The sequence below is a fragment of the Anopheles merus genome, chromosome 2L (genome assembly GCF_017562075.2).
Source record: "Anopheles merus strain MAF chromosome 2L, AmerM5.1, whole genome shotgun sequence".
In the NCBI taxonomy this organism is placed as follows: domain Eukaryota; kingdom Metazoa; phylum Arthropoda; class Insecta; order Diptera; family Culicidae; genus Anopheles; species Anopheles merus.
In genome coordinates, this window is record NC_054083.1 from 28,758,143 (window position 1) to 28,777,507 (window position 19,365).

The following is a 19,365-nucleotide window of genomic DNA, read 5'->3' on the forward strand; positions in this document are numbered from 1 at the left end:
TGACTCATAAACATGTTGGAGTAATTTTCGTAACCGTCATACTATAATACGTTGCATCACTCAATCATAAACACCGCATTTTATGACATCCCTAAGCAACCGACGTTTAAATTAAATTTCATCAAATCTTCACTTTAATTCTCTGCTGTGGCCTGCATAATGTAATAAGCTTTCAACATCATCATTCTACGAAAATTATAGCTTTATATAGAATTGTACAAGAACGCGATGCCTTCCCCCATTCGAATGGCTACATCACGAATGCTCATCTCTCTTGGGCGATTACTTTCAAACTGCCTCTTACCGTACCGGCGTCTATGTGTGTCGCAAGCCAAGCAAACCACAATTTCCAAGCCGTATCTTCTTCTCTCAGAGGTTGTAAAATCAGCTGTTTAGCACCACACAACACGAATGTCAAGTGGTCCTCCCGAGAAGGTGTCGGCAGTGTCGGCCGTGGTAAGGTTTTGCGGTCCTTACCTCGAGAGCTAAGCAGCTGCGCTTGCGGGAAAGGAAAAGTGTGTGAACGGTTCACATTCGAGGCGATTTGTAAGCGTTTTTGGGCTGGCAGTTTGCAGGCTGACAACTCCCGTTTGGACTCTCTCATTTGAGCCTCCGCGAGCCGGTATCCATGAAGACGACATTTTTGTGATGTGTAGTGGAAAACCGGTATCGGTGCGATACTGGTGCTTCTGAAAAAGGTTATGGCATAACATGCATTCCGTTTGGGTCTTGCAAAGTTATACCCGATCGAATTTGAGAGCAAAGAGACCTCCTTGCAAAAGTTCTAGTATGATTGAAACTCGCTCAGTTCATCTCATGTTATTCTAAATACCTTCCGGCAACAGTTTGTTTTGATCTAAATCTCGAAGGCCACTTCGACAGTCGATATCGTAGTTCGTCATCTTCTCCGGGCCAGTCCGTTGGCCTTTAGCGGCCCCGCTATGGTCGCTGTCTACTTTCATTAATCAGACTAATTGCGCACTACCTTGGAGAAGTTCTAGTCACTGTTGGGCACCCGTTGGCATCATATTTTTGCGGTCAGCTTGCGGTGGTCGCTTGCTCTCCGAGCCGGCTCCGTTTGTTTAGTCCGCAGTGGACGGAGTTGTGCGGGATTTGTGCTGCACCACGCTCGCAGCGACTGTACCGACAGTTGGCAAAAAAGGAGAACCTGCAGGCTGGCAGTGCTAATTATACGGTGGTCGTTGTGCTGTGTGCCATCGGGTTTCCAATCGGGCCTTGATCGCGTACCATCGTTAGCATCGCCAAGTTCGTGGTCAAAGGCTTACGCGAATGGGCTTACACTGCGCCGCTGAACTTGTCATACAAAGCGATCACTCAAACGAAGCCACACTCACTCATCTTTTGATCGAGCCAGCGCGCTCGATCGAATCTCTATTGGCAGAGCGGCAAACCGCTTTTCAATCGCGCGACCGCCGGAGACAACGAACGCGCGATTGGTAAAACAATCATTCATCTTCAGTCACTTGGCGCGTTCCAGTTTCGAGTGACACGCTGAATGAGCGGGTCGGCATGGCGGCATGGTGGAGAGGCTAGCGACCATTCCGGTGTCAAGGTGATTGTAATGGCTGCGAGCAAACGGAGGCCAGTGGCAACCGACGTCCGGTTAAGGGATGACCTCGGGAAGGGAGATCGATAGAAGATGCTTGTTCGAGTCGGTCGGAAGCGTTGTTCTAAAAGGAGAAGGAGGAGGGCCTTGTGAGCTGATGACTGAGTCACGAGAAACAAACCAATCCAGATGGAGTGGATTTTCCCGGACTTTATTGATCTTCGGGATTTTACAGGTGCTGCGGTCGATGGAACGGTTAGAGCTCGCTCGTGAGGGACAGATTATTTATATATCCGTTTGATATTTGTAAACTATTTCTATACTTTGAGTGACTGGATGACGGTTCATGCTTGTTGCAAAGCAAATGTCGTTCTCTTCGTCGTGAAGTCACATTCAAAGATTGTTTAATTATCATGTTCGGCCGTAACTGTTTTTGGACTAAAGAGAGTCCATCCTAAATAGTAGTCGTTTGGAAGTCCAGGACATGCTCTGAAGCGGATATTATGCTGATGCTTACTATACGTGCAGAACTAAACATGACAGAGAGTATTAAACAGCGTCAAAAACGCACATTTCTAACATTACTTTAAGCTCTGTGCTTTACCACATCAGTCTAGACGCTGTGGATGACTGCTCATAGACGTTATTTCTTTTTTACACCAATCGTTTAACCCACTACCCAACGAACCTCACCCAAAGCAATTCGAACACGCAATCGATTGTTACATTTTAAGGTGCTTCGGTCACGAACCCACCAGCCAACGGTGGGTCCAAATTTGGGACCCTTGGATGAAACTTCAAAGCCAAGAAGCGGCTTAGAAAGGGCTGCCTCACTTCAATCCTCTGACAGCTTAACCATTGTCCGGTACATTCCCCGACGGTTTGCAAAAATTGACTAGGGGAGGCCGGGGACGATCGTAAACATGGTGGTACGCTAACAAACAGCTTGCAGCCCGGAACGTTGAGGGAAAAAACCCCAGGCTAGTGTAGTGCAAGTTTCCTGCTTACACTACAATTCGATTACGCACCGTTTTCAGTGCTTCGATGCCTATCAAAACACATAAAACCTCCCACCCAGGCCTCAGCGGTGATGCGTCCAAATGCACCACATAATGCAAACAACATCAAACCAAAACCCGCACACTGAGCTTATAAATACCGTGAGCGAAAGTAAAGAAAGTGGTCAGTCCACTGATAGCCATTAACGCAGTAGTAGTCGTAGCTCTCGAAGAGGGGCACACGCGCAGCGTTCTGTTTTGTGTTCTGGGTGGGCTCGCGCAAACAGATAGCAATCTAACGCGCCAAACAAACAGTGTCCCTTCTTCCTCGTTTGAGACTCGCTCGCAATGTTTAAGGTGAGTTTCAGTGGTTTGCGCGAGCGCGACGTCGTCAGTGATCTTAAGAAATCCCTTTTCTGTATCTGGTTCCAGCTGGTGGTGGTCATACTGTGCTTCGCCACACTGCTGGTTTCCACCGGGAGTGCACTGAAGAAAGACGAGTATGAGATCAATATCAAGCACGGCACGTTTGCCGTCCACCAGCTGCACGTGAACGCGGACCGAACGGGCACGTCGCGCTCGGTACCGCTAGCGCCCACGATTGCCCCCGGTAGTGCGAGTCAAGAAAATGTCCAACAGCGCAATGAACAGTTCTTTGGTGCGGTGAACGCAGAACGGGGCAATGTGGGGACGGACGGTGGTGCTAATAGTGGTAGTGATGGTGGTGCTGATGGTGGCGAGCGAATCTCCACCACGCTGGCCGCTGCAAAGCCGACGGTACAGAGTGAAGTGAAGTCCTCGATCAAGAGCATAGACTTTAATGCCGTGTCCCCGGGGCTGGAGGAGGTGCCCCTGCAGGCGACCGTGTTCCAGAGCAGCAGCCAGGGACGCGGTCAGAACCGTGTCTTGTCGTACCAATCGGTGGAGTACTATCCGCCGGAGGAATCAATCCCGGAACAGGACGCGATTGTGAAACCGATCAGTGCGCAAGACTTTTACAACACTCCTCAGCTGCGAGAGCGAGGACCGGTGCTGTTTGCGACCGAAGCGACCACGACTACGACAACCGCGCCAACGACGGCGAAGCCTCCGGGCAAAGTGCTGAAATCGATTCCCAAGTCTGCTGTGGAGGAAAACGAAGAGATCTATCTGTTGCTGAAGTACGAGAATCCTCGAAAGAAATCGGAGAGTGTGGAACAAATGAACTCTAATAACGAAACAGGAGACAAGAAAACAGTGAGTGAAAATCGTGAACGAAAGGGTGCGGTTGAATCATCGCGTGCAAGAACTGCCCCGCAGAACACGCGTGGAAGTGCAGGCTCGCGCAAAAGACCACAGGCTGAAGAAGGTCGTCAGCCCGATGACTTCCTACCGGAAAGCATCCGTGGTGGTGGAAGTTTCACGACTGTAGGTTACTTTGTAAGTGATTCCCAAGTGACCACCTCGGCGACACCCGTGTCAACTTCAACCAAGAGCTCCGAAACGGGAAGCAGCTCTTCGAACCGTGTGTCTGCTCCAAGCAAACTGCGCAACAGTTACGGTGATTACTTGAGTGCTGATTTTAAGGACTTTGAAGAGTCCATCCGTCCGATTGTGGAAAATGTTGAAGAAACGCCCGAAACTGAAACGGCGGAAGAGGCGGAGGAAGGCAATGAGGAAAGTGGTGCCAGTGCTCCAGTGAATATCGATGCCAACATGGACATTAGCGAGATGGCGCGCATTCTGGCCAACCGGCAAGGTGGCCTTACCATATCGGAGTTCAATCTGCTGTTCAAGGACTATCTGAAGAAGGAGTTCACGGAGCAGGATCTGGAAGATTTTACCAAGCTCGAGAAAGCTCAGCAAGAACAACCGAAGGAAGTGTCCCCGAGCCAAGATCCAACGAAATCGTTCGACATACGGGCAGAAAATGGGAAAAAGAGTGCCAAAAACAGTGCTGCTAGCTTGCCAGGACCCACGGCGGCACAGAAGAAACAGCTCGACCAGCTGAAGGTGCTCATCAACAAGGGTTCACTGAAGCCTGGGCGCAAAGACGCTAAGGTGGTCAAGATCGGGTACGGTGGATCGAAATCGTACCAGGGGGTGTACAAATCGCAAAAGTTCCTGGAGAAAGTGAAATCCGAGCGCAATCCACTGCTGTCCGATGGGTTGTGGGGAGGGCTGGAGTACAGACAGGCCCAACCGGTGCGGGAAATAGGACCGATGGCTTACGTGGATAATCCTGTGTTTGGTTTTGTTCCTGGCGGTAGGCCACGTGCCGTACTGAAGGAAGGACCTAACGGAGGCCAGAGCTACGTGAAGTTCCAAAAGATCAGTTAAACTCTCAACAGTTTTTGCTCGTCAGTAAGGTTGAGCAAATACAAATGTCTGTAAGACTGTTACGTGTAAAATGGAATCCTAACCGCACCCCATTTTGTTACCTCTGTTTAAGAATAGCGATTAAAGAGCTAATAAATAGTTAAATCTGTTGTTGTCCTGTTAAAACGATGGTATTTGTGAATTTGATTAACCTTGGATTGGAAACTATAATCGATGACATTCATGATAAGATCGGGAATATGAAACATTCTGTTCAATTCTATTTTGCGAGTTTTCTAGATGCTTTTTAGGTACTTCTGTACTCATTAAACAACATTGACCGTGTAAACATTGTAGTGTTGCCCTAGTAGAAGCATCTTTTTGGCAGCTTGGTAACACTCTTGAACTAAATGTTATGGTTGGGTGAGGGCTTCGTCTACATGTAGCGTTCGTATGTTTACTGGCAGGTACATTGCCAAAGGTCAGACCAACTTCTGCCTGTCGGTTGCACGAGGAAACAACTTCAAGTCACGCCATACTTCTACTGTTCATTCATTATCGGTATAAAAGCTCAAGAATGCATCCGAAACTGTACCATTCAGCTGCCGCATTTTAAGCCAGCTTCATCTTCTTTCAATCAATCCACCAAACACCAAGCATGGCAAAGGTAATGTTACTTTTCAGAATGCAGCATTTGAGGTTATTTTCAGTGGTTCTCATTGTTCATATCCTTTTTGGCAGATTTTGGTGATTCTGTCTGTGCTGCTTGTGCTGGGAGCAGCCGCTCCACAGTCCCAGCAGCCCAAGGCGGGCACTCCGCTGCAGCAGCGCAAAACCAAGATGGACTGGGAGCAGCTAACGAACACGATCGAGGAAGTGTTTGGCATTACAGCGGAAGGCAAGCAAAAGGACGAGCAGGAGGCTTCCGACCAGGGTGAACAGGAGGCTTCCGAGCAGGATGAACAGGAGGCTGCCGATGAGCGCAAGCGTGAATTCTTCGACCGACAACAGGAAAAGAAGGATTCGGCGTTGGAAGAGCGCGAGGAGCGCAATCGTGAAGCAGTTGGGCGTGCCCAAGGACGTCTCCCAGCACGTGAGCTTCATCGCCGAAAGCAAGCCAGCGGGCAGAAGACGCTCGAAGGCAACAAGAAACAACAACAGTCTCGTTCGCAGGAAGAGGAGCAGGGTGAGAAGAAGGATCGTTACTTCAACGATTTCCCGCTGTACGAGTTTTCGTACGGTGTGCACGATCCGGCCACAGGAGATAAGAAGGAGCAGTGGGAAAAGCGTGTCGGTGATCATGTGAAAGGGAAGTATACGCTCGATCAGCCCGATGGAACGAAGCGGGTGGTGGAGTATGAAGCCGACGATAGGAACGGGTTCGAGGCTGTGGTGAAGGAGATCGATCGTATAGATGAGAGGAACCGGGGAGATGTTCGCTGGGGACATGCCGATGGCCAGGTGGCTCAAAGCTATAGCAAGCTGAAGAAGGTGGATTAAGGTCGTTGCTGAGTGTTTTGATATCAAAATGTCAAGTCTGGAATAAAGAAAAAGTTTGCTTTACACTTTATTTGCTTGGATAATGCTTAATTCTAGACTCCACTCAAAATAGAACCTATATGCAATCTTTACTTTCAACACCAACAGTTTGTTAACTGCTAACCATTTCATGGTCATCAATTGATGTAAAGCATCACGATTTAATTCAATGTTCTTTCTACAAGGTATAGAATTAAACAATTCCGGTCTGCCATATACAATCAAAGGCAACCAGGCAAGCTTTTGAGTTGTAATTACATACTATCATGTGGCCAGCTCCATGCAAGTTGTACAAAATTATACGAACCCGGTTCAACGCGCTCACGAACTGCAATTGACACCATTATTATTTGGGCAGTGCTGTGTTTATTGTATTAGTAACTCTTTCGTCATTTTGATTAGTGGCCAGTTCTCTTCAGATAGCTGTAGCTGTGAGCCACCTTGCCCTCCTTCTTCTTTTCATCGATCGACGGAACTTCCTCGGTGCCTTCCACCTTCTTCTCAACGTTCTTAACCGTCGCTTCGAACCCTTTCTTGCCGCTTGCTTCGTACTCCACAATGCGCTGCGTACCATCGGACTCGTCAAATCGATACGCTCCCTTCACATGACCACCCTGGCGCTTTTCCCACTGATCTTTATGATCGCCGCTGATTGGATCTTTCACGCCGTAACCAAACTCATAGCTCGGAACAGACGACTTTTCCTCAAAGATCGTTTCTTTCTTCTCGATTGGCGAAATCTTTTTCAGTTCTTCGATTTTTTCCTCCACAATGGTGTGCTCGGGGATTTTGTGGAAGACTTTTGTTTCGTATGAGATTAGTTTGCGTTCTTCGGACAGTTTTGTATCCAGAGCGTAGGCGAAGCATAACAGCTCCAAAGAGACGAACAAGGCTAGGAACTGAAATTAAAAGATGAAAATATAAACCTTGTTTTACTTTTAAAACATCTTTTATTCCTCTTTGCTTACCTTCATGTTTCTACAGTTGTGATAAGATGCTAGAACTACTCGAGACTGATATCGGCATCCCCACAGCATCCATCTTTTATACCTAGAACTTGATCTGTGTGCATCATGTGGCTTCTAGATGCTTCTAGTGGGGGGAGAAAAATCATCTTCAATTTAACCTTTAAGTACACATTAAACTCCCCAAATGCCCACACTTTATCCCACGAAACACATCTTTAAGGGAATGATATGCACTCGCACCCATACAGCACGCAACGCCCTACTTTCCTCCCACTGGCAGACAACCCCGAGCCAAGGTTGCTAACACAGCTTTGCATTTCTTTAAGGCGGGGCCTACTGCTGCCTGCCTTCTCACAGCACCATACCCTGAGACAAAGTGTTTCCCATGGTGAAGAAAAAACAACGTGCACGTGGTGTAGTCAAAAGTGCCAACAACGAAATGTATTTTCAATTTTAATACTACAAAGTTCATGTATTGCTTCCGAAGTGGGAAGGGAAGTGATCACTTTAGGCGTCGCGGTTCGCTACTCGTACACGCACAGATCCGTGCCGCCAGCGGAAGTTGATCACTTAAGTCGTATAGACCAATAACATAAAAAGGGAAATGTAAATACACACGCTAGTGGGCAACATAATTTCCCCCGACCGTAACGGCTCGAAACGCCTTGCCCGCATTGAACGATGATGATTGATGCCACGGTGCGCTGGAGTCGAAGGTGAGAGTAAACAACAGCACAAAACACGGGTGAAGGTGTCGTTGACTGGCGCCCAGTACACTGTATTTGCTGGGAGGGTGTTTGTAAGGGTTTTAGTGCTCCAGTTTGTAGGTCAGTGTCGAAATTTGCACCTCAAAAAGGGAGCACGCAACAATGCAAGGTCTGCCGAGGCCGAAAAAGCAATTGTGGTTCAGGTATTATGGTAGTTTTGGGCTTTCGGCAAAAGAAATGGATCGTTTTATTCCCTTGAATGCTGTAAAGGTGACGCATTTGATTGAATTGTCTGGGAGGTAACTGAAAAATGATGATCTTAAGAGCCAAAAATTTAAGTAAATAAAAGGAAGAAATATTTTGTAAATTCATTGAAAAAATATTAACTGAGCTTGAGTAAAAAAAATTAAGTGCATAGGAAATGGAAAGTAACCAAGTAACCAATAGATTGAATTTGTTTTCTAAATATTTATTTCAAACATAAAATCAAATAATTAACTCAATGGCATTTGGAACACTTGAAATGATTGATAAACTGAGCGATGAACGATAAGCTACTTATCTAACTCTCCTGCCATTAAAGAAGAAAACAAAAACACACTGTCACTCCTACTCTACCCTAAATCTGTCCAGTCTTGAGTTTCCGCTTGCTCGCCTCCTGCTCCTCCTCCTCCTCCTCTCCTTCCCGCTCTTGCTCGGCTTCTTCGCCTTCCTTTTCCTTCTCAGCGGCGACCTCGCCACTCTGCCCACGCTTCGGGCCACCGTTCAGCACAAACTGTTGCCCTTCCTCGGTGTCCAAATCGATCAGTCGCAAGTTACCGTCCGCTTCCTCGATTAGCAACAGATTGCGCACGCGCTGTACCCCTTCCGTAGCCTCCCCACTGCCCCCGGCGATGCCATCGATCGCATCCTCCTCGATCTCGTTCTCCTCCGGCGTGGTCTGCTCGGTCAGCTTCTCCAGCCGGGCCTGGTTGACACGCTCGCGTTCACGCTGCGGCAGCCGGCCGACGCGACGCGCCTCCATGTCCTGGCGGCGTGCCTCGCGGAGTGCTTCGGCATCCTGCAGGGTTTCCTGTCGACGCAGCTCGAACTCCCGTCGGCGTTCGCTCAAGTTGTCCAGCGTTTGCAGGATCTGCTCGCGAAGTTCCTGAGCGCGCTGGAGCGTCTTTTCCCGGCGCTCGCTGCGACGTCGCTCGATTTCCGCTCGGATCGCACTAAGCACGCGGCTAGCGTTGAATCGCTCCGTGGACAGTTCCGGCTCCGCAACGGTTGCTGCCTCGGTGACGTTTTCCTTTGGGCTTTCCTTGTCAACAGTCGTCTGAGCCGCTGATCCACTAAGCCCAAACAGCATCACCGCGCCAACCAATAGAAGAACCTACGAGGCACGCCAAAAAGCACCAACACGTCACGTCACAAAACCCACACACTGCTGACCGATGCGTCACCGCTACTCACCTTTGCGCTGGACATTTTGATCACCTGCGGCGTGCGTTTGCTTGCTTCCACTGTACTGCCCCAAGAAGCAATTAGAACCAGCTTAGGCGATCCGGCACGTGGGAGAGCAGAACGCAAAACAAAAAAAACAAAGCTACGATTTAAACGGTTCGATCGACGGCAGGGAACTGATACAGTAGCCGGGGGTTGCGCAAACTTTTATACTGACTAGATCGAGCAAACTACTCTGCCCAGGCACAAAACGATGCACCCGCCGGACTCACCACGCGCATATGAATAATGTTCCGAGCCGGTCAAATTTCGAGCAGCAGCAGCAGCAACATTTTCGGCCTAGATTCACTTCCGACAGTGCCGTTTTTACCGCTTAGCTTGTTCGAACGTCTTCGATTTTTCTCGTCGATGCTTTGGTGTGTGCACCTTGTGTGCGAGAGTTTGAATGCACGTACCGGCGCTCATCCAACTCCGATTTGCCGGCTGATCGCACCCCTCGCCCTGCATTGTTTCTACCATTCCACTATTGGAGAATTGAAGCACAATCCCCGCACAACCGGCGAGCCACCGGGGGCATGTTCTTGGCTACGGTTGATCAAGCCGACCGACCGAATCTGGGGCGACTTTGGTACCGCCGAAGGATTAATCGAGTGTGATAGACGCTTTCGAAGGGGTAGCTGCTGTGTGCATTGTGTTGTTCTAAACCCTGAGCCAGAGCCACGCGGGTCGATCGATTCGTTTTCGTATCTGATCGGTTTCCTTTTTTTTGTACGGTTCGATGGTGCACGCCGGTTAATAGTTGGTTGTGCGGTTATAACTCAGCTGCTTTAGAAAGTGAAAAAGAGTACATTTATGGAAATGGTTCAAATGTATCAGGCATTATTTGGAACATTATCGGTAAAGTTTTCGATCGATAGAATAAAATTAAAAAAATATCATTTAACGTGTTTGAAGTTTCTGTATGATTTAAAATGAGCTTAATTGTGGCCTTTAATCTTTTTATTAAAATGCTGTGACGCAAAAATAAATGACATGTTTAAACGCCAAAGACATCCAAATACACCTGAATATTTTCAATAAAACAAACGAATGATGCTCATACAAAGCAATTCAATACAATGTTGCTTAAAACCGTCCCACAAACCTTGCGATGCATTGCCCATATTTGATAACGCTCTCTTCAGGTGTTTGAAATATTTTACATTTATTTAGTCATCATCGCCATTCCGGGGCGTAATTATTCAGCATCTTGATGCACTGTACCGTGCTGCCGTCTCGTACGTACCTGCAAGCCAGTGCAGCGCAAGCCCAACCGGGTGTCAATATGTGGAATTTACCTTTTTTAGGGTAATCCCCACCCTGTGCAGCCGCTGATTCCTTCCCAGTCGCTCTTACTCCAATAGTAAAGAGACACTTTCTTTCTTCCACCATTGGCCAATGGCGATCTCTTTCAATAATTAAGTAAACACGACGAGTTCAAGTTCCAGTTTAGTGTTACTGTTTGGCCTCAAAAGATCACTCTTCACTAAATGGCATGCAGAATACACCCAGGAATGACGTTCCTGCGCGCGCGCGCAACCGACGCACCGCGTGAACCTTTGCCATTTTAGCAGGCGGCGTGTCACGTTTGATGCGATGTGTGACACCCGACGAACTTTTGGCGCAACCGCTGATGAAGCTCCTTCAAGCCACGAGCCCACACCAACTTGCCCTAATGAGGTGAAACGGTTGCGAAAAAAAACACACACACTTGCGATTGCAGCTTCAAGCACGACCAAGCCTGGACGGTTTTATTTGTGTAAGATAGACATTCCACCAACCACCGCAGCACACCAGGGTATGCATTTTTTATGCCGCCGGCAAGACCCCGGCATACTGCGAAAGCGAAAAGTACAAAGAAGTGCAAATCCAACGCTAATGATGAAGCCCGGTGAAGCGGCTTGCCTATTTTAAGGGGCACTAAAGCGGGAGGTTTTATTGCATTCAAACTTCGCATCGATTGATTGTGTATCGTTTTATGCCAAATAAGTAATTCTAATCGAAAACGACGCATTACGCACCGGGAGCTTAATTGATTGACCCGCTGATCTAGTTCGTCCTCATTTAGCTGTCACTAATTGCACGTACTCGATCGGACCGCATCGTCGCCTGCGCGGTGATGCCATCAGGAGGAGATCTCAATTCCTGGAGGCCATTCCTGGAGCTTCGCTCAAGACCGAGCCCTAGGTGGTGGCGTGCAGCATGTTGTAGCTGTGCGCGATCGTGTCGTGCGGCGTACGGATGCCCTTGGCCAGCGGCACGTTGGTGACGATCGCCCGGAAGCCGTGCACACCGTCGGCCTCGTACTCCACAATGCGCTGCGTCCCGTCGGGCTCCTCGAGCATGTACACACCCTGCACCCGGTCGCCGTCCCGCTTCTCCCACCGATCTTTGTGATCGCCCGTAATTGGGTCCTTCACGCCGTACGCGAACTCGTACCGGGGGGTGTGCTGGATGAGCGTTTCCCGTGTGCGCGTGCGGTGCTGATTGATGTCGGCGATGGTGTTCGGTCCGGGGCGTATGGCTGGGAGGCTGGCAGCGATCGATACCAGCACCAGCAGTGGAATCAATCGATGCAGGACACTTTGCTGCAGCTGCAGTTGGGCCGGCATGACTGTGTGGTTCTATTTGTTTGCTAGCTGGAACTGGAACTGCAACGCGGAGGCAAGGCACGGAACCGTACTGCTGAGCGCTTCTCCACCTGGCCGCACACGGCGAAACTAATCGACTGAACAGTGGCGGTGCGGTAGGCACGGTTTATAAATATCTTTTGCCCATCAGCCTTCCGATTCGTGCCGGTTTCGTGCTGGTGCTGGTGCTGCTGCTTGCGTTCAGTTGATTGTAATTAACGAATCGGTTAGCTGTAAATCATATGCAAATGGTACATTTTGCCCGTTCGATTCAATGTACTTGGTGGAAGCAGTGCTTGTGGCGAGCCTTACACGAGGTAGTGCCCTTTTGCTAGCTTTGTGAGGCTCTAGATTGGTTATTTAGTAAGAATAATGCGGTAATTTGTCCCGAAAAGGGGGTCACTTCCTCAAAACTCAACAGCTAGAGGCTCAATTTCATGGTCTTAACTGTAATCGTTGTTTACACGTTGTTGAACAAGCATTGAAGCTACCAAAAACTGGGAATAATTTACATGTTTTGGGCACGTTAACAAGATTCCGTCTTTGTTTGCTGCGTGTTATGTTGGAACAGCTAGCCCAGACAGAAACGATCATTAATTTTTAAAGTGTTTCGAAATCTATTTTACTGCTTCATCTACTGAATTCATTTCTTTCATTTGCAAAAGAATGGCAGATGTAAAACAATCACCCAGCTCAATCGCCTCATTTGACACCTTTATGTGATGGCTGACTTTCAACGTGCCATAAAATCTGCAACATCATTAACGAAGGCCCTCGCATTTCACGCATCCATAAAACAAAAACAGTCACCACCAACCAGAGAAAGGTTACCCGTGGACGACATTTCCCACGCCGAATTTAGCGCCACTCGATCATTTTCCACCGCACGCTTGATTTTCGCAAACACTGCCCAGTGATAGAGGCGACAGTGAAAACGCGCGTGACATCGTAGTGACCATTAAAATGTGGCAATCTGCGCCCACCGAAACCATTTTCCTCACGTGCACGATCACCCGGGTGCAGCTCGGGTGCAAGGCTCCACCCCATTCACGATGACCAGCGAATCGAGACGAATTTTATGACCGCTGATTAAAGCTGGTCTGCCTTTTGTCTACCGGTCCTGCTGATGAGCTAGTTTTGTAGGTTGTTATTTTTTTTTCTTATTTCGCACATAATTTCACAGCGCAGTTTTTTGGGTGGGTGACCTCTACGCCCTGGCAGTAGTACGCGCTGTATGTGTTTGATTTCGGGCCAGCGTCTCCGTCATGGGAAAACTTGCTCTCGCTTGCCATAGCTATGCCGAAAAAAAAAACATGCCAATCTCCCCCAACCTTAGCGATACAATTAGTTTCAAATAAACATTTCAACACGTCAACGGTATCCACCGGCCGCCGTAGCGATTGTTGCAGCTAGCCAAAAGCGGCCACGTTCACGTTGCGGTGCGTGACGTGTGAGAATGTCATCGGACATCGTACCCAGTCTCGGCGGGGACTGAGGGCGACAGTTCCGAACCGAATGCCGCCGTTCTTATGAAATTGATTCATTGCTTCGCTTGGGCTTGTGGAAGAGCCGGAGGATTGTGCAGGGAGTGTAAAAAATTGCATTAAATCCCTTCCACTGGAGACTGGGTGGAGTTCGCATGAAGGCGTTGCGAAGCAGCGCAGCGGGATCGATCTTCGCCCGGCTTATGATCGATAGACTGACAGGCCAATCAATCTTCCCGCCAGGTGCCATCGGCATACGCGGCCGATTAGGATCGAGATCAGCGAAGATGTGAACCCTGCCAAATGAATCCAATTCTGGCTTCATTCATATCCCCACCACCAGCTGCATGCAGCCAACGCTTAGAAGACGCCGGTTTCCCATCGGCCAGCTCCACATTGCGGCATTTAGCGAGAATTTCAATCGATTGCATCAACCCCACCTGGTCCGAAAAGGTTTGCTCCGGAAGGGTCGCGAACCCTTCTGCAACACTCCGGGTGACATGCCCGGCCACGTGCCCCGAACCCTCGGTGCTCGGTGCGTGTACGGTCCGAAATTGCTCTAAACATACTTTAAACACGGCGCACGGATAATAACAGTAATGATCCCTGCATCAACCATGAATCACGTCAAATCAACGACTAAGAGGTCAGCGTGGCGGGGCAGCCAGGACAGGGCGGCGGCGGCGGTCTGCCCTGTGCGTCGATTTGGTTTCTAAATCTTTCTAAACGGAACTGCCCGAAGGGACGGGAGGCCTTTATGAAAGGCCCGTATATGTTTACTATTATTTTTGTTTATCACTCCATTTTGCGGCCCCCAAAAGCCGAAGGGCGTTTTTGTACGTATTTAGCAGAAATAAAACGGTATTTAGCTCGCCGCAGGCTCGCTCAGTCAGCTCGTTTAGCTCGATTACTTACGTGCATGAGTGTGTTTTTTTTTCTTCTTCGATTTCTTCAACTGTGTCGATTTGGCCACTGCGCCGGACGTTGGAGACGTTCGCACGCAAGATCACGCACACGGAGTGATCCAATTGGTTGGCGTTTTGCGGCAAATTGGTTTCAGCCTTTTAGAGCCATCGGCCTGCGGCGGCTGCTAAAGCGATAGAATGACATAGTGCGTATGGTAGGAAATTGAGCTTACATGTGTACCTCACTCTCCTCTTATTGCAATTCCCTCCACTTCTCCACAAAGGGTTGATGAAATTCTGCTCATGCTGGCTACCTTAACCACCTTTATGGAAGGTGAGCTATGTTTTCTCACTAGCGGCAGTGGGTTGCGCCTTCGTGCGACTGGCAAAAGTTTCGCACAGTATTTTCACGCATCTTATTGACCAGTTTGGGAGAGGATCGGTTACCTTTACTAGTGGTTTTAGTGCTTTATGTCAACCGGTGGACGTTAAGCGATCCGCGCATGATTGTGGAAGGTGTGTTTAATTAAAAACATCGCATTACCAAGGATGATTAAGGAGATCTGGATAATTCCATAATGTGGAAATTTGTATTTGTGTGGTGTTTTGGCATTAATATGAGTCCTATTAGTACGGTGGATTTCTGTTACGTTAGGTGAACAATTTGTCGAACAAACGAGCAACTCATAGCTACAAATTTTGATTAGACTAATCCATGGAATAGTTCGTAGTGGTAGTTTGAAAATCTAATATCTTTGTATGCTTTTAATTAAATGTATATCTTAATCTTCCGTTAAAAGCTATGCAGAGCCTTTTTATTGAATTTTAAAGATAATACCCGCTGCGCAAAGCGACGGAAGGCGTTATGGCGTTCTGAGAATTTTATCATGCCTTCCTTTTCTCTCCAACGGCAAATTTGTCGAGCAGCTCGTCGAGCTACCCGTCCCTGGCTCCGCCTCATACCCCTCGCCTGAGAGCGCTCTTACAGGTATCGATGTGTTGGTGCGTCAGACGGCCAATCGCTATCAGCCGTCGTCCGTGCCTTTTCTCTCCATAGCGCTATCTCTTTCTCGCGTGTGGACAATGCTCATGAGTTGCTGTGGCGCTTAAAAAGCCGTTAATAAACATTGCGCCGGTAAAGTTGCATTTTTACAAATCAAACCGAAAAAGAGCAATGAGTTCAATCGCTGCCACGTAAAAATGACCAAGGAATCGCTAGCTCACGTTGGAGGGTTTGCTGTGCAACGCGCAGAACCCTAATTCGCATGATCACGTTCAGCCTGGCGCTGATTTTCATCAGCTTTCCGTTCCGCCGGCATCTAGAACGCAAGCTGATTGTGAAACCGGTATACTGGAAAGTTCACTGGCAGTTCCTGGGGCCTGCCATCGAACTGAATGTGCTAAGCATTAAGCATAACTTTCTTACACTAAGCTTTTGCTTTCGTATGGTTTAGATTACACAGATATGCTGAGCCGTCAGCGCATGGGTGTGTACGTGCGTGTGTATGCACTTTAGCCAAATGTGCTTTCTTCCGGAATGTTATGATCCATCGGTCAAAGAAAGGAAGGTGTTTATGACTGTGGCGGAAGGACGAGTTGAGGTCCATGTAAATGGTAACTGATGACCGGGAGGAGGGGGTACTGGCACACACCTGTTGGGAGATTGAACATTATACTTAAATCGACGGCGCGGAGGGGGGGGTCGCCAAGGGACCCCTACGATCATCGGTCACAAGCCCTAAAATTGTTGCCGGCATGGGGAGGGGGAGAGCGGTGCAAATGGTTTTCCAGCCACGGGGCCCCAACGACCATCTTTCCAGGGGCCCTTGTCGCTAATACTCTGTCCACTTGTTGTTGTTGTTGTTTTATTTACGAGGCCTCTGTCCACTTGTAGACATACGGCATACTATAGACTAGAGATCTTCAGCGACCGCCTAGTCCGCCTACCGTTAGATCCGCCGCTGGTTCATGACGGTGTTTTTTTTTGTGGAGGAGCATCCTTCCCCCTGCCTGCAGCGTATGCATCGGGCAGAAGACAGTGTGGCAGTATGCAAGTTGCCCGCTGGATAGGAGCCGTCCCGCGGAACCACCATCATTCCGCACATCTTAACAGCATGCCCGTCATGGGTTCTAACCGCGTATGAACCGTCCGCCGTAGCAAGCGCTGACTATCCGGCTACGTGGTACTCAAGTCCTGAAATGGCCGGCATGATCGCGTAGGCTATTACGCCAACAATAACAATAATAAGAAGAAGAACTTAGCATAACAGTCCACACCCGGAGAAGAGATTAGCTTGTCTTTGTTGCTGCCGCGCTACCACTCTGACGCGACAAATGCACGGAATGCCCTCGACCAAAGGACATGAGCCTACCGAGCCGAACTCATTCCAAGGCAGTGCCGATCGCTCGGCGTCATGATACCGGCTTGCCCAGCCAACAAGCCACCAGATTCTGGACGGACAGGTGCAGCACCATACGCGCACCGTAATAAACAAATCCAGGATCCTTTTTTGTATGGATTCAATTCAAAAAGTTGCTTCAACTTGCATCCGATGGCAGAATTGGAAAGAAATGTGCTACATATCACATGCACGTTTGCTTCGATCGTGTGTCTTTTTAATACCCCCAACAGCAGAGCCGATCGCAAAGATGGTGGTGCCAATCCAATGGTTGTGTTGTCTCTCAGGTAGCGAGATCGAAAATGCACGGACTTTGTTGCCGCAGTGGATGAAAATTTACGCATCAGAATTAAATATTTTTGGGGTTTCCACACGCTCGCACACACACACACACACACACACACACACACACACACGCGCGCGCGCAAACACACACACGCATGCACGCACACATGCACGAACGCGCGCACGCGAGCGCGCACCCACGAATGTGCGCACGCGAGCGCGCACCCACGAAAGCGCGAAGGCGAGCGCGCATCCACCACCAGTCCCCCCCCCCTCTCCCGCACGAGCGAGTACGGCTACCTTATCGGAAGAAAGGCTGGTTCAGCTATCTTGTAGCGCATCCTCATCCAAAGCGCTGGGCGGGGTGGGGGATCGCGGCATGATAGAGTGAACGGTCACTTTCCCCGCGCTGTGTGCGTGTGTGTGTGTGTCGAGACCCAAAAACTGGAGACAGATTTCGGCAAATAAAAAAAAAAATTATTACCACTATACACTGTGCTACATGATGCATAGAAGGTCGTTGAAGCATCAAACATGCTCAAATAAAAAAATATTAGATTAGTGTTAGACGTTCTCCTACGCTTGTTTTAAATAGGCTTCTTCACCCTCAATTGGCACGGGCGTCGAATGGTCTCATCAGCAGCGGCACGAAATAAAATAATCCATCAATACACCGATAACACTTTAAATCCCAATCCAGCTTCTCCCGCATCGTCTCAAGGTCACACACTAATTAATAAATGCTAACACCCACCAATAACAATACACAACCGCAATGCACATAGAAGTATCAACGCATACACCACAACACCCAATCAGCTGGCGGCGGAAGGCACGGGCTGAAGCGCAAGTAAGGCAAGGCAGGGTGAGGGAGGGAGAGGAGAGGAAGAAGCGGACGAAAAAATGGGCGCCATTTGTTTTTTTTAATTTTTGACCGTTTTTTTTTTTTGCTCCGCCGCCGCCCGAACTTGCCGCCCGAACTGCCCGAACTGCGCGAGCCAGCGCTGGAATCGCTGAAGTCCAGCGCGTCAGACGAGCCAAAATCTGCGCTGGCCAGCGCAGATTTTGGCTCGTCTGACGCGCTGTTCTTCAGCGATTCCAGCGCTGGCTCGCGCAGTTCGGGCAGTTCGGGCAGTTCGGGCGGCGGCGGAGCAAAAAAAAAAAAAACGGTCAAAAAATTTAAAAAAAATAATGGCGCCCATTTTTTCGTCCGCTTCTTCCTCTCCTCTCCCTCCTTCACCCTGGCTTGCCTTACTTGAGCTTCAGCCCGTGCCTTCCGCCGCCAGCTGATTGGGTGTTGTGGTGTATGCGTTGATACTTCTATGTGCATTGCGGTTATGTATTGTTATTGGTGGGTGTTAGCATTTATTAATTTGTGTGTGACCTTGAGACGATGCGGGAGAAGCTGGATTGGGATTTAAAGTGTTATCGGTGTATTGATGGATTATTTTATTTCGTGCCGCTGCTGATGAGACCATTCGACGCCCGTGCCAATTGAGGGTGAAGAAGCCTATTTAAAACAAGCGTAGGAGAACGTCTAACACTAATCTAATATTTTTTTTATTCGAACATGTGTGATGCTTCAACGACCTTCTAATCATCATGTAGCACGGTGTATAGTAAAGTGCTATATTTTTTTTTTGTAAAGTGCTGAAATCTGTCTCGAGTTTTGGGTCTCGACACACACACGCACACACACAGCGCGGGGAAAGTGACCGTTCACTCTATCATGCCGCGATCCCCCACCCCGCCCGGCGCTTTGGATGAGGATGCGATACAAGAAAGCTGAACCAGCCGTTCTACCGATAGGGTAGCCGTAATCGATCATGCGGGGAGGGGGGGGGGTGGTCTGGTGGGGGGAAGGGGGGGACTGCGTGCTTGCGTTCGCGCTTTCGTGGGTGCGTGCTTGCGTTTGCGCTTTCGCGGGTGCCTGCCCGCGTACACGCGTACGTGCATGTGTGCGTGTGTGTTTTTGTGTGTGTGTGCGTGCGTGTGGAAACCCCAAAACTATTTGATTCTGATGCGTACATTTTCATCCGCTGCGGCTACAAAGTCCATGCATTTTCGATTTCGCTACCTGAGAGACAACACAACTATCGG

At 48.9% G+C, this 19,365-nt stretch overlaps 5 protein-coding genes across 5 annotated transcripts; 2 read left to right on the top strand and 3 right to left on the bottom strand.

Moving 5' to 3' along the window:
• Window positions 1-2,775: 2,775 nt before the first annotated feature.
• On the top strand, window positions 2,776-5,028 carry LOC121593378. Its single transcript, XM_041915663.1, has 2 exons — window positions 2,776-2,922; window positions 2,998-5,028. The coding sequence occupies exons 1-2, from the start codon at window positions 2,914-2,916 to the stop codon at window positions 4,882-4,884; spliced, it is 1,896 nt and encodes a 631-aa protein (XP_041771597.1). The 5' UTR covers window positions 2,776-2,913; the 3' UTR covers window positions 4,885-5,028.
• Window positions 5,029-5,459: 431 nt separating this feature from the next.
• On the top strand, window positions 5,460-6,424 carry LOC121593799 (cilia- and flagella-associated protein 251-like). The gene is made up of 2 exons (XM_041916491.1): window positions 5,460-5,530; window positions 5,605-6,424. Exons 1-2 carry the CDS (start codon window positions 5,522-5,524, stop codon window positions 6,361-6,363), a joined length of 768 nt encoding a protein of 255 aa, XP_041772425.1. The 5' UTR covers window positions 5,460-5,521; the 3' UTR covers window positions 6,364-6,424.
• Window positions 6,425-6,591: 167 nt separating this feature from the next.
• LOC121593497 (larval cuticle protein A1A-like) lies at window positions 6,592-7,677 on the bottom strand. The gene is made up of 2 exons (XM_041915870.1): window positions 7,371-7,677; window positions 6,592-7,301 (listed from the first exon to the last, which is right to left on the bottom strand). The coding sequence occupies exons 1-2, from the start codon at window positions 7,437-7,439 to the stop codon at window positions 6,801-6,803; spliced, it is 570 nt and encodes a 189-aa protein (XP_041771804.1). The 5' UTR covers window positions 7,440-7,677; the 3' UTR covers window positions 6,592-6,800.
• An 863-nt stretch (window positions 7,678-8,540) lies between these two features.
• On the bottom strand, window positions 8,541-9,717 carry LOC121592851 (neurofilament light polypeptide-like). Its single transcript, XM_041914693.1, has 2 exons — window positions 9,533-9,717; window positions 8,541-9,452 (listed from the first exon to the last, which is right to left on the bottom strand). Exons 1-2 carry the CDS (start codon window positions 9,545-9,547, stop codon window positions 8,697-8,699), a joined length of 771 nt encoding a protein of 256 aa, XP_041770627.1. The 5' UTR covers window positions 9,548-9,717; the 3' UTR covers window positions 8,541-8,696.
• A 2,028-nt stretch (window positions 9,718-11,745) lies between these two features.
• Window positions 11,746-12,174, bottom strand: LOC121592311 (larval cuticle protein A2B-like). Its single transcript, XM_041913710.1, has one exon. It carries the CDS (start codon window positions 12,172-12,174, stop codon window positions 11,746-11,748), a length of 429 nt encoding a protein of 142 aa, XP_041769644.1.
• Window positions 12,175-19,365: the final 7,191 nt, after the last annotated feature.

Bases quoted from the DNA above. Each gene is read 5' to 3' on its own strand.
- LOC121593497 (XM_041915870.1), bottom strand. From the start codon at position 7,439: ATGCTGTGGGGATGCCGATATCAGTCTCGAGTAGTTCTAGCATCTTAT. The intron at 7,302-7,370 runs GTAAGCAAAGAG...TTTTAATTTCAG, and splicing joins ACAACTGTAGAAACATGAAG to TTCCTAGCCTTGTTCGTCTC.
- LOC121592311 (XM_041913710.1), bottom strand. From the start codon at position 12,174: ATGCCGGCCCAACTGCAGCTGCAGCAAAGTGTCCTGCATCGATTGATT.